Source organism: Mastigoproctus giganteus, chromosome 5 (assembly GCF_048544385.1).
Source record: "Mastigoproctus giganteus isolate SK-2022 chromosome 5, ASM4854438v1, whole genome shotgun sequence".
In the NCBI taxonomy this organism is placed as follows: domain Eukaryota; kingdom Metazoa; phylum Arthropoda; class Arachnida; order Uropygi; family Thelyphonidae; genus Mastigoproctus; species Mastigoproctus giganteus.
Genome location: NC_143579.1, coordinates 150,916,825 through 150,931,412, shown reverse-complemented (window position 1 = coordinate 150,931,412; position 14,588 = coordinate 150,916,825). Strand labels below are relative to the sequence as shown.

Here is a 14,588-nt window from a genome sequence, read left to right as displayed (position 1 = left end):
ATCCTAAAAGTAAGTGTGCATGAATTTTACTAAAAAAAAAAATAAATAATAAATTATATGCATAATTACATATCAATTAATATAAAATTCTCTGCCATTATCAGTGATGTTCATATCATCAGTCTTGAATAATTTTAGAAATCTGTTGGCTATTTAATTAAGTTACTGTATGTTGTAAGCTGCTTTTAATTATTTTTTCTATGAAATTTGCAGTTTGCAAAATTTGCAGTTTTCATAGAAAACTGCAAATTTTGTTGGCTGGTTATAACAGTTAACTTGCTAATAAATTCATGTCACTTGTGTGCTGCGATCAATAAATTAATAATAAGTTATATTAATGCTAAGAAGATACTATTAAATCATATGCAATATTAAATAAGTTTATTTAAATGGTTACACGAGAACTAACTAACTACATTTCGAAACTCACCTGAATAACAAAGTTAGAATGAAAAATTACAATTTACAATAATAAATTACAAAATAAACTTATAATTAAGGTTTTAAATTGCATTAGGATTGAATAAAAGTATTTTAATTCAGAAGCAAAATAGTGTATTATAAGTTGCTAAAAAGCTGTATTACAATTATTACAAAGATACATTACAAAAGTACAAGTAGAGGTAACATAATCGAAACTTTCATAGATGATCAACAACTGAATTTACTGAATACCGGATCTCACACTTATATCAGTTTGGGTACAGGTATCACCTCTGCAATAGACTTAACAATATGTTCTCCATCAATTTATCCTAGTATAGAATGGTTCGTGTTGAATGATCCTTACAACAGTGATCATTTTCCGATAGTATGTTCCATACGGGCACAATCAACTCTTACAGAAGGAACCAGAACAGTATGGAATTTTAAAAAAGCTAATTGGAGTAAATATATGCAATTAATTGAACTAGATAAGCAATTAATAGAAACCCTGCCAATAGATGATGCTGTCTTATATATCAATGATCAACTGCTAGAAGCTTCCAAAACTACAATACCTCAAATAAGTAAGGCAAGGCAGGCACGTTACAACTCTTGGTGGAATGCAGAATGTGCAACAGCAAAAACAAAACAAAATCATGCATGGAATAGATTCCGGCAATATCCAACTATCGCCAATTTAATTGCATATAAAAAAGCCAAAGCTGAAGCGAGGAGAATTCAGAAAAAACCAAAGTAAAAGTCTTGGATCGTGTTCGCTTCCACACTTACTAGGAACTCAAATCCTGGTTTGGTGTGGAAAAAAATTTGGATTTTAAGTGGAAGATATTCAATTACACAATCTCCAATCTTCCATTGGAAAGGGCAGGACGTTTTTACAACAGACCAGATATCAGAAATTTTGGCTGACTCTTTCGCTTCCATATCAGCAGTTACAAGCTACAGCACTGACTTTCAAAAATATAAAGAGCAAGCTGAATGGAATAAGTTGAATTTCTCTACCAAGATATCTCATTCCTATAATCTACCATTTCTAAAAGAGGAATTACTTACAACCATTACAAAATTGCCTAATAGCGCACCAGGTCCCGATGGCATTTATTATACTATGATACAACACCTAAACTCTGATTGTCTGGAAATCCTGTTAGCTCTATATAATAGAATTTTTCTGAACAACCTATATCCATCCATATGGCGGCATACAATTGTCCTTGCATTTCCCAAACCCGGAAAAGATCCTTCCTATACATATAATTATCGCCCGATTTCATTGACCAGCTGCTTAGGAAAAATCCTTGAACGAATGGTGCATAATAGACTTACATGGTTGCTGGAAAAAGAGAATGTTTTATCATCCCACCAATTTGGATTTAGGAAAAATAGATCAACACTTGACTTACATGTCAAAGTGGAAACAAATATTAGAAACTCATTTATAAGAAAGCAGCATATGGTGATGGTAAATCTAGATCTTGAAAAAGCCTTTGACACAACATGGAGATTCGGAATTCTACGAGATCTATTTCAGTTAGGATACAGAGGACAACTTCCACAATTTATAGAAAACTTTCTTGCAGACAGAACATTTCAGGTACAATATAAAGGCTGTTTATCTACAATCTATATACAACAGGAAGGGGTTCCCCAGGGCTCAGTATTAAGTGCAACCCTGTTTGCACTGCGGGTGAACAATATCACAAAGGTTATACCACCATCATTGGAATATATATGTATGCAGATGATCTTTCCATTTCATTTCAATCACAAAGCATGAACACAATTGAACGACAGCTGCAATTATCCATAAACAAAATAGAAGTATGGACTCAAAATAATGGATATAGAATATCTGAGAAAAAATCAGTTGTTATACACTATTGTAAAATGTGTGGTCTTCTCCTGAACCGGTCTTATACTTAAATAAAATTGCTCTACCTGTTGTTCAAAATTTCTCCTTTTTGGGCTTAACAATAGATAGAAAACTAAACTTTCATGAACATATATTAAGACTTCGAACTAGTTGCCTCTTAAAACTTAACATCTTGCGCACAGTATCTTCAATGGCTTGGGGAGCCGACAGGTCCACATTATTACTATTACATAAAATTTTGATTGGATCTCGTTTAGATTATGGATCTCCTATATATGCTTCAGCAAGAAGGAGCATCTTACGTCGCCTAGATACCATTCACCATAATGCTCTCCGCATAGCTCTAGGAGCATTTAGAACTTCACCAATCTACAGCCTGTATGCAGATGCTTTGGAACCCCCGCTGCACCTTCGACGAGATTATCTACTGTGCATGTATGTGGCAAAAATATACGGTCAACCATCACATCCAGATTGGTCCATTATTCACAATCCACCATGGACGAGTAATTATGATTGCAAGCCAAATGAAAATAAACCAGTAGGACTGCGCCTCAGACACTTAGCTCAAGTTTGGGAAATACATTTCCAGCACATTTCTGCAGACCTCCTTGGATTCCGACTGTGCCTTTATCCATATCACATCTTACAAACAGGAATAAAAAAGAGATCTCTCCAATCGTTATACAGAAGCACCATGCACTGCACAGTTTTGAAAATAGAAACAGTCATCAGATTTACACGGATGGTTCAAAATCGAACAACTCAGTAGGTGCCACAGTAGTTTTACCAGAATATATTATATCTGTCTCCTTGCTTCATGTTTGTAGTATTTTCACAGCAGAATTATATGCTATTAAACTAGCACTGGATGATATTACCCAGCATCAACTTCTACCTGCTCTAATCTATACTGACTCCCTTAGTGCAGTAGCAGCTTTACAGAACAGCAAATATTCCTCAAATTCCTTGATTCAGCATATCAAAAAACAACTCGGAGTTTTGCATAAAGCAAGAAAACAAGTGTCTATCTGTTGGATTTCCAGCCATGCTGGAATTCCAGGAAATAATCATGCAGACCAAGCCGCAAAAAATCCAGATCTTAATATACAAGATAACTTTCAGTTTGTACCATTTATGGATTATAGGGATGTATTTCGTACCAAATATACTTCCATCTGGAAACAACTTTGGAGGGACCAATCGTGCGATAAACTTCGCAGAATAAAAAAAGATCTATGTTTGTGGCGATCTAGCTCACATACAAATAGACAGGAGGAAATTATATTAACAAGACTGCGCATTGGGCATACCTTCCTCACTCACAAACATTTACTTTTAAGAGAAGATCCACCGCTCTGCTCTGTCTGTCAGATACAACTTACAGTAAGGCACATCCTGATTGATTGTCCATCCTATTCAGCTGTTCGAACCACATCCTTCCAATCATTAGCAAACTTGCAAGCTCCTCTAACCCTCTCTCATGTACTTGGTGACAAAGCAAACCTAAGTGAGCTCTTTATATATATTAAACATCTAGGAATAATAAATACACTCTGATATATCCATCCTAAATCATTAAAATGAATGTAATGATGCTGACAGACACATATTGGCCACAGTTGCCCTTGTGTCGTGAAACTTTCATACCAACAACAACAAAAGTACAGTTATTATAAAGATATTAGAAAAGTGTAGTATTTTACAAACATACAATGCTGAAAGTAAAAGTAAGCTAAGAAGAAGTTATTGTTGAAACACAACAGAAGTGAACACACAAACCCCAGATAGGTGACTTTATTTTAATAAAGGTCACTATCATGAATTTTTAATGAAGTACCTTAATTTATATCAAATGTTTTATTCATTTTAAAAGATGTCTGTGAAATTCTAGAAGTTGTGTTTTATAGATTTTGATCCACGTATTTTGCTTACCAACTATTTTTGGATGGATCTTCCCCAAAGTAGCCTCCTTGACACCATATATATTGATTTCTGCCAAAAAAAAAAAAAAAAAATCCCGAATAAAACAATGATAAAAAAAAAAAATAATAATTAATAAAAGAAAAGGAAATTAAACCTATCATCCTATGCGTTTCTCTCACCCGAAGGTACTATCCAGATGTCCTTTGAATTTCCCCAAACTGTTAGCCTCTACCACCCATGTAGGCAACTTATTCCAGTAATTTATAACTCGCTGGCTAAAATAAAACTTCCTGCAGTCCAATCTAAACATCTCCCATCCCCCCCCCGTAACTTGAATTCATGTCCCCTAGTTCTAGCATCATTTATAATCTTGAAAATTTTGTCCTCATTCATTTTACTGATGCCTCTCAGAACTCCTCAATCAAATCTCCTCTAAGGTGTCTAGTTTCCAAACTCTGCAACCCACATATTCGAAGTCTTTCTTCATAAGGATGCCCTTTTGCTGATCTCACCAGGCGAGTTACCTGTCTTTGCACCCTTTCAAGAAGCTCAATGTCTTTCTTTAGGTGTGGTCTCCATACTTGAACACAGTATTCCAAGTGTGGTCTAACAAAAGCCTTATATAATGGGATTATCATGGCCCTATCTCTACTTGCAAAAGTTCAATAGATCATCGATAGGACACCATGAGCCTTCCTTGCAACCTGTTTACAATGCTCAGAGAATTTCATGTCTGACCATATCATAACACCCAAGTCCCTTTCCTCCAGTACTGGGTTTAGTTGAACTCCACCAAGTGAATAAGTTATTTTGGGATTGCTGTTTCTCAGGAGTTGGATTAAAGCACAGCTGCCATTTTTCTGACCATTCCTGAAGGCTATCTAGGTCTCTCTGAAGAAGCTCAGCTTGACAGTGATCATTAACTACTCTACCAATTTTAACATCATCTGCAAATTTATCAATGTCATTTATGAAAATTAAAAACAACAGTGGTCCTAATACTGATCCTTGGGGAACCCTGCTTCTTACATCAACCCAATCTGAGGAATAGCCATTTATCACAACCCTCTGCCTCCTGCCCTGAAGCCATCCTGCTATCGATCTAAGAATTTTCCCAGTGATTCCAACCTGTTCCAGCTTATAAAGCAAGCACTCATGTGGGACTGAGTCAAAAGCTTTGCTGAAAGCTAAATAAACAATGTCGAAATTATTCCCTAAATCCAGCTCATGAGTGACCCTTTTAAAATAATAGCGAACCAGATTTGTTAAACATGATTTTCCCTTTACAAAACCATGCTGAGTATCCCTGAGAATTTCAGTTCTATCCAAATGATCCTGAATTCCACCCTTGATCATTGCCTCCATACCACTGAAGTCAGACTGACAGGTCGATAATTTCCCACTTCACTCTTAGAACCACCCTTACGTATGGGAGATACATTGGCACTTTTACAATCCAATGGAATCTCCCCAGAGTCTAGTGATGCTTGCATAATTATCCTCAATGGTTCAATGCATTCACCTGCCGCCTCCCTTAAGATTATAGGGTATATTCCATCAATCCCAGGAGCCTTACTGGCCTGTAGACTCGATAGTTTTTTCATTAAATAATCTTGCAAAATTTTAATATCATTAATTACATATATTTCAATTTCCCATTGCCACAAAAGGTTTTTCATCTGCAAATATCGATGCAAAATAACCGTTGAGTTCATCTGCAACAGCAGCTGATGTATTTATTACTATCCCCTTTCCCTTACGTAAAGGTCTGATCTGGTTTGTCCTGCTCTTCTTAGCATTTATATATGTGAAGAATTCCTTATCCCCCTCCCCCCCCTCTTTGCTCTGTTTGCTAGCGATTTCTCATAAACTGCAGATCATCTTGTAACTGTTATAGGCTTCAGTACTTTTTATTGCTCTGTAACTTTTCCATGCCACCTTTTTCTGCTCAAGTAATGTGGCAACTTCACTATTCATCCAATTTGGAACCCACCTCGTAGAGTATTTTTTTAAAGGTAAATGCATTCAAGGCATCTGTGATTAATGTTTTAAAAGCATACCACAGTTCAATTGTATTCATTCTCTGTGCGATATCTACCCAGTTAATAGAGGCCATGTAGCACATTAAGGCATCATAATTTCCTTTGAAATAACCTTTGAAATTACATTGAAATAATATCAGAATTTACAAATAAAATTCTCCAGTTGCATCTGTAGAATAGTAAATTTTTAAATGAGATACAGGTAGTTCTCAACTTTACGTGTTAATTCGTTCCTTGCGTACTCTCTTAAAGCGGGAATTTATTTCCCATAGACAATGTTAAAAATAGGAATTATGTTATCAACAATGAAATTAGTTAGCTAATTAGTTTATGTTTAAACAATGATTGATTTATCCAAAGAAATGAAAATGTAGCCTGTAAAATCAAGCAAATTATAATAATAGAGAAATTATTCTTCATCATCATCATTGACTAAATGCACATTCGTTGATCACTCATTATTGGCTCGGCACAAACTTGTGCCGAGCCAATAATGAGTGATCAACAAATTGAGCCAGACTTGATTCCTTATGTAACAAACTCGTTGGTTTGTTACACAAGGAGTCGTCTTCTTCAGAAATGCTTTGAGGCATTTATTTCCAAGACAATCTTCTCTTTTCTTTATAAATTTCAATAGCATGCATAAGCACTTTTTAATGGAATGCACAAATTGCGACTAACACGATTTGCGTGGAGTAACAAGTTTACGAAGCTTAAAAAAAAGGAAGAGAAGATTCTGAAAAGTTGTTTGTTTTTTATACGATTGAAGATTTCGGTAAAGGGCAAACACATTTCACAATGATATACAGGAATTTTGCTATCAGGGATAAGAAGGTAATTATACCACTGTATAAGGCAATGGTCAGGCCACATCTTGTGTACTAGAGTCTAGAGGCCGTATTTTAGGAAGGATGTAGAGCTGCTGGAACGAGTAACCCTAGGGGCTCACATCTGGTTAGTATGGGCTTGGCACACCCAGGATCCTGAGCTGGATATCATCATTCTATTCCTTCTTGGTGATTCTCTTCTACTTCTCTCTCCCTCTAGGGTAATTCTGTTTTTTTTTTTTTTTTTTTTCCCCGTTGGTGCAGCATAAGCCTCAGGCTTCCTTGCACCGTATGGCTAATAATAATAATAATAACCTAAAAGTGTTCAGGATCGCAGCTTTTTGGAGTTCCATGTAGGTGTTCTTAGGAGCCCTATTGCTGCTAGGTTCTTATGAAGGCTCTTTGGCACCATGCTGATGGTTGATACGGTGATCAGAATGATGATCGTTACTTGTTCCTTATGCCACATTTCTTTGACTTCCTGTCTTAGATTTGTGTATTTCCTGATGTTTTCCTCATAGGTTTCTGGAGGTTACTGTTATCAGGTAGATAGCCATTTCTCTTCTTGTTAATGAGGATTATGCCTGGTCTGTTTTGTGGTTTAGTCTTGTCCATTATTATAGCATGGTCCCATTATAGTTTGCAAGTAGGGATCTTTAGTACAGCCTGAGGTTTGTATTTGTAATATGGTACACTTTTTTTTTTGATCAACTATATTTTCGCGTTAGCTTCTGATGTATTATCTAAGTGATCATTTTGCATCCCGTGATGATATGCTGGATTGTTTCTGGGGCCATATAGCATCGTCAATGTGTCATCTGTCACCCCGGAATTTTTGGTGATGTATTTGCTGTAGTTCCTTGTGTTGATTACCTTGTCTTGGATGGCGAGCGCAAATCCTTTGGTCTTGGGGAAGAGTCTCCCATTCATGAGACATGCATTAAAAGCCACCTTATCAATGTAGTCTTGATTGAGATCATTGTAATGTCTTCCCTGGAGTGCTTTCTTCACCTATCTTTCTGGCTTTGTTTCTTCTGTCTGTGTAGGTGGGGTCTTCTTGTTGAGGTTGAGTGTCATTTGTCATTCTTATGGCTTGGTAGATTGGTTCTATGTTTTCCTGGAAGTAATCCTGCAGGTTCTTAATCTCCTCTTGCTCAATGAGGTCAGTCATTCTTCCTCCTCCTTTCTGAGCGGGGATCAGTCTCTTGATGGCTGATTTTTGGGTGGTGTTGGTGGCTCTTGGTCATCATTATCCTGATAGATCTCATAATCTTCTCCAGCTCGGTGTTGGTTTAATCTATGATCCCAAAGGAGTACATTATTATTGGGTTATTTTGGTTTGCTTTTTTTTTTTAGGAGCATTAGCAACTAAGGCCATATTGCTCCGGGAATATGCGGTGGTCATTTCCTGACCTTTCCACATCCTCCGTATTTGGTGGTGATGGGCTCGAACCCCGGTCTAATCAAGAAGCATGTGCTACGCACTGCTGCTCCTTCCCACCTGGCTACAGAGGTGCCACATTATTATTGGGACTGCATAAGTGTTTATGGTTGTGACCATGTTCCCACCATTCAGCTTTGATTTTAGCAGGCTTCTCAGGCAGGCCTTGATCTCCTTTTGTTCTAACTGGTGAGCTGCATCATCCCCAGATATTTGTAGGTCTCTACCTCTGTATCGTGGCTTTGTTCGCAGCTGATGTCAGGGATACCCCAGCCTTATGTGCATCCTATGCCCAGTCCATCTCCTCATGAAGCACAGGCAACAGGGGACTTTGGTTCTCTAAGAAGCTAAGCAGCTGGAAGACCAACATAATCCAACACCTACAGTACACAGATCACACAACAAACTTATACTCAATGGGCTTTAGAGAGTTGGGGGAGACCTCCATTGCAGCATCATTTAACATTAGATACACTATATATAGATTGGAAGAACAGAATTATGTAGGAAATGTGGTGTGTCTTTGTTGGAGGGAAGTCATTTGATGGTCACAAAAAAATATAGATGTAAAAGATAATTCTGATGTAGTCGTTTTTAGATGTGAGCTCTTGATGTATAGAGGACAAAGAGTCTTCTTTTTAAACAAAATGGTTACAAATAGTTATTACTTTTCATGGACAAGGGTCACAAGTAAGTCCTCACTGGGTTCGTACTGAAACTATTATTGTTTCTGATTTTCACTTGTGACTTTGAAAGTATAACAACTGCTGTATGTCAGATTGAGAGGATTACTTAAGCAATGAGTGTGCTATTTGATCCCAATACTACCAAAATTAAGTCAAAAGTATATGACTATTACTATTATCAGGAGGGTTGTGATTCTATGACAACTGGGCACCTACATTAGAACAGACCAGCAATGATGACAAAGCTTTCCTGACATGCCATCATTGCTAGTCTGTTCTGATCTATGTTTAAAATATATTTTAGTATACATGCTCACTTGTAGAATGTGTGTCACTGATTTGCCATTGCTGGACTAGAGCTTTTAGGTATTCCTCCATATAAAAATACATGGGATTCAAATGGTGGTGAGCATGGAGTCAGCAATAGTTGGCCCACCCCAGCCTATCCACCAACCAAGATAATGGGCAGTGAGCAGTAATGCCAAAATGATGAGGAGACCAGTCATTCACAAACCACAGACATACTAAGGTCTATAAATAGGGCTGGCACCTCTGTAGCCAGGTGGGCTGGAGCAGCGATGCGTAGCATGCGCTTCTTGATTAGACCGGGGTTCAAGCCCATGACCACCAAATACGGAGAATGCGGAAAGGTCTGGGAATGACCACCGCATATCCCCAGAGCAATATGGCCTTAGTTGCTAATGCTCCAAAAACCAAATAACAACAACAACAACAACAAGAACATAAATAGGGCATCTTTGAGAAATGCAAGTAGATTGTTTTCAAAAAAAAAAAAAAAAAAAACCATAAACCCTTCCTAATATTTGGTCAGTAATGGTGCTGAATGTTGCTAATGCACGAGGATTATTCCTCTGCCCACAGGTATCCATTATGAAAATTGATTGCAATGAAACAATTTGTGGTAATCTTCATAATAGCATTTGATAAAAATCCATTGTTACTAGCATCCATCATTAATGGGTGTGTGGTCCCTCTGCAACCTACATTACATGAATTATAAATCAGTGATTTAGAAAAAAAAAAAAAAAAAATTTCAGTGAGACAAGTCGAAGGGAAAATAATCCAGTCATTCACTGCCCACCATTCTGGATACTTTTGTTGAATTGCATCTCACAGTCAACAATACCTGCACACATCCCTCCTTATTCATATTGGCAGCCTTGAAAAATGAATTTGTAGCACACAATATACCATACTAGTTAAAAAAAAAACTTCTAGTTTTTGTACAGCATTCATTTCTCGTGCAACAGAACTTTTCCAAATGTGGTACCTGCAATATTGATGGTTTGTAAGCATTTTGATTTATTTCATCTTTGGAAAAAAATCTTGAAAAAAGGAAAAGTCAGTCCCAAAATTGTAGATAATGTTATAAACAAACATAACAGAAAGACCATTAAATTAAAAGGGACAAGAAAAGTGATGCTGCTTTGTGTGAGAAGATTGTCAAAGTTATTATAATAGCATTAGCATTAGTAGAGGCATATGATGCAAGAAAACAAGGTTATACAGCATCAGCCCAAAAAATCCAAAAAAAAAAAAAACACTTCCCATCTCACTCACTCATCCATTCATTCCAAATGTTTGTCCAGTTCTGCGTTGAATTTATTTAAGCTGTCAACTTCCACAATGACAGATGGAAGTTTGTTCCAGCAATCAAGTTCCAGCAAACTACCTGCTGGCTAAAGGAAAATTTTTGCTCATCTATTCGACAACTGTCTTTCCTCAGTTTCAGTTTATGCCCCCTCAGGTTTGTAATCTGAGCAAAGAGAAAGAATCCCATCAAAATTCAGTGTGCTCAACCCATTCAAGGCCTTATACACCTCAAGTACAGTGAGTGAAGTTTAAAAACTTTTTTTAAAAAAATATTGCATTAATGCGGAAATTTCATTCATAGTTTTTCTCCCTTTTATGTGATTAAAAGTTAAAAATAATAATAAAAAATTAATAACTAATATAATAAAGTCTCTTGTAAGTTTAACATGTCTTGAAGTCCACATGAAAGTATTTTCTACTTTAATTGATTTCTGTGTAAATAGAAATTTATTTTCATTACATGAGATTGAAAAGTTTGTGAACTAATGCTGCACACAACACTCTTACTCCCTCATATGATGAGTCAATTTTTGAGTATAGTTTCGTTCTTCTGTTTAGGCAAGTTTTACAGTTCAAAAAGTGGATGAAAAAATTGAGCTAACAATTTGCAGAAGCTATCGAACTGTTAAAAGAAGCTTTGTGGACCTTGCTTTCAGTAAAAGTGCCATTTGCAAGTATGGTACATTCAAAGATGCCAAAATGATGAGGAGATCAGTCAGTCACAAACTAATTGGGCCAAGCTTACTCTCACACTGTGAGAGTAAGCTTGGCCCAATTACTATCTTCTTCAGAAACTGCTAACAACATCACACAGGTAAGAGACCTCATGCATAAGAATCACAAATTGACAGTAAGGATGGCCAGGCACCTAGAATTCACACTTTTATGTTAAGATGGAAGTTCAGTCCATCTTAACTTTAGGCACTGCCAGAATGTACTGAAAATGATAATAATTTCTGAATTCAATCATTATGGGTGATGAGACATGGGTCTATAGTTAAGATCCTAATACTAGAGCCTAATCTTTGTAATGGGAGTCAAGATAACTTAGTAGCTCACTGTGACCAAATTTTTGGATAAATGTTAATTTCCTCCTTTCATAAACTGCTTATTTTAAAGATCAGTCCAATGCAGATCTATGTTTCAGTTTCAAAAATGAAATTGACACTTTAAGGGAAAAGATTTGACATTGAAATGAGTCGAGAAAATCCACTGAATTGGAAAAGCGGCTTTTAGTAAACCCTTAAAAAAGACATCCAGGAACTTCCACATCTGAATAATTTTTTGAATTGTTTTAAAGCTCAACAGGAAATGAGCTTTAAAACATAAGTACTCCGATTTAATATTTACAGCATTAGTCCACAAACTTTTCAGTCATACCTCCCATATGGGGTGATGCTTAACTTGTAAAATAGTGATAACTTTTTCATCTAATTTTATTTTTTAATTCATTCCTAAATTTTCTTTTCTTTCTCTCTTTTTAGTGGCTTTCTAGTGTAATATATTTCCAAACCAGTGTTGCCAAACACCTTGCTCAGAGACAGCTAGTTCTAAACAACAGCAAAAATGTTGAAAATCAAGAAATAAGGCCGCCTTCTTCTTTGTTAGTTAGTACTTCTTGTTTAGGATCTGAAAATCTGACTGCTGATACCAAACCAATCCTTAATAATAGTAATGCACACAGCATTACTAAACTTGTTTGTGTTTCTCAGAATGGGCCTATGTTAAATCATTCTAATTTGGTGACTTCAAATGGTGATGTGGATTCAGAATCTATGTGTAAAATAAAATTGGAATGTGAAGATAGCAATATCCTCACCAATGCAAGTGCCAATGGCCCACAGAATGGTGCTTTGAAAAGTGTCTCAGCAGTTACAGCTGCAGCTACACAATTAAGAACATTTGTAACTCAGAACAAAAGTGCAGTAGTAAATAATGCAAAGCCAAATAGTGTTGCTGTAGTGACTAGAGTGGTACGAAGTCCGACTCCAACTCCTAGGAGTGGAACAAATCCCAATATTGGTGTTGCTCATGGTACATCTGTAAGTATTTTACAGCCTCGTCCTCAGACTCCTAACCATATAGTTTCTTTACCTTCTGGAACCTTTCCCTCTACACCTAATGCAACTTTAAGATCTGTCGTGACAACAGGATCTAAAGTATCACTTATGCAGGGTGGCACTCCAGGATCCCCTAGAGTAGTAACAGTTCAGACAGGTATGCGATAGAAGATAAGTTATCTCTTCTAAGAATATTGTCATATTTATATTGTGTTATAATTGTTGAGTTTAGTCACAAAAAAAATGCTCATATTAAATTCAAATGAAAATTTTTGAGCATCTTATTATTGCACCATTAAAAATACAAGCCAATATATATATTTTTTAACAAAAAATTAACTTTAAAATTGCTTTTAACTGACTGGATATAATATAAATTCTTAGGAAGAAACTAGATTTTTATTAAAGGTGCACCATTGTTTATTTACAGATGTAATACTTTAAAAATATATTATATATATTATCTATTTTGGTAATATATAATATAAGTAAATAAATAAAAGTAGTAGAGATAAGAGAAGTAAATACAATTTATATAGATAAGAGAAGTAAGTAAAAAGTGTGAAAGAAAAGAGAAAAGAAGGGTAGGGGAAAATAAATAAATAAATAAATACATATATAAAGAATTAAGTCATTATTATTATGCACGGTATATTCATGATTATATTGCCATATATCTGTAAAAGAATAAGAGAAGTTTACCTCAAAATGATATGTAGAACTTCTGTATGATACCCTCCAGAAATTAAAACAAATATACCATTACAGTAAAAAATTAAATTAAAAACAATTAAAAAAATTTAAATATTTCATTACAGTAAAAAAAAAGATCATTGAACACAATTAAAAAAAAATTAAAAATTAATTAAAAATTTAACTGAAAGAATTGAATGTAAATTTTGCAAAACGATTTTCCTTCCTGAAAATTTACATTAAATTCTTTTAGTTAATTTTTTATTTAATTTTTAATTGCATTAAGTTGGTTTTTTAATTGTGTTAAATTGATCTTTTTTTACCGTAATATTTTCAATTTTTTAATTGTTTTCAATTTAATTTTTTACTGTAATGGTATATTCATTTTAATTTCTGGAGAGTATCATATGGAATTGTTCTATGTATCATGTTGAGGAAAATTTCTTATTTTACAAATATTGAGATCAATCTAGAACATATTGAGCATCATAGCTCTGGTTTATACTATTAAATTCATATTTTAAAATATTATTGACTATTTCATTAACTTCCTTTCTCCAGGTATTATCTATCGATACACACAAATATGGGAGTTTTTTTGAACAGCTTGGTGCAAAATTACATTAGATTAACATTAAGATACTCGGCCCAAAGTTATCATATTTCTTTTCTAAAATATTGCCTTCAAAACAACATAGTTCCAAAGTGTGCCAGGGTCAATTTAAACCATAAAATTTCAGGCATAATGTAATTAGCACTTGCCACATCACGTAATATAGTTAAACTTGCATTAAAATCTCGGTATTCTAATAAACAAAAATACCTTTATCGGGTTAGGAAACTTCACGACAAATTAAAAAATTATCTACATCCTAACGATTGGTCTGTATTGAAGACCTCCATAGATTTGCGGCATGAAGCACAGGCCTCAGAAATAAAAAACAGACACATTAACAAATTCAGTACATTATCGGGGGTTTCA

The 14,588-nt window shown here is 35.3% G+C and overlaps 1 protein-coding gene across 1 annotated transcript in view; it reads left to right on the top strand.

Moving 5' to 3' along the window:
* LOC150085767 (PHD finger protein 12) overlaps window positions 1-14,588 on the top strand; it is a 529,395-nt gene that overhangs the window by 280,106 nt on the left and 234,701 nt on the right. Inside the window, exon 9 of the mRNA XM_090373472.1 lies at window positions 12,338-13,070. Within this exon, the coding sequence (XP_090229598.1) occupies window positions 12,338-13,070 (733 nt within the window). The remainder of the gene's footprint in view (window positions 1-12,337; window positions 13,071-14,588) is intronic.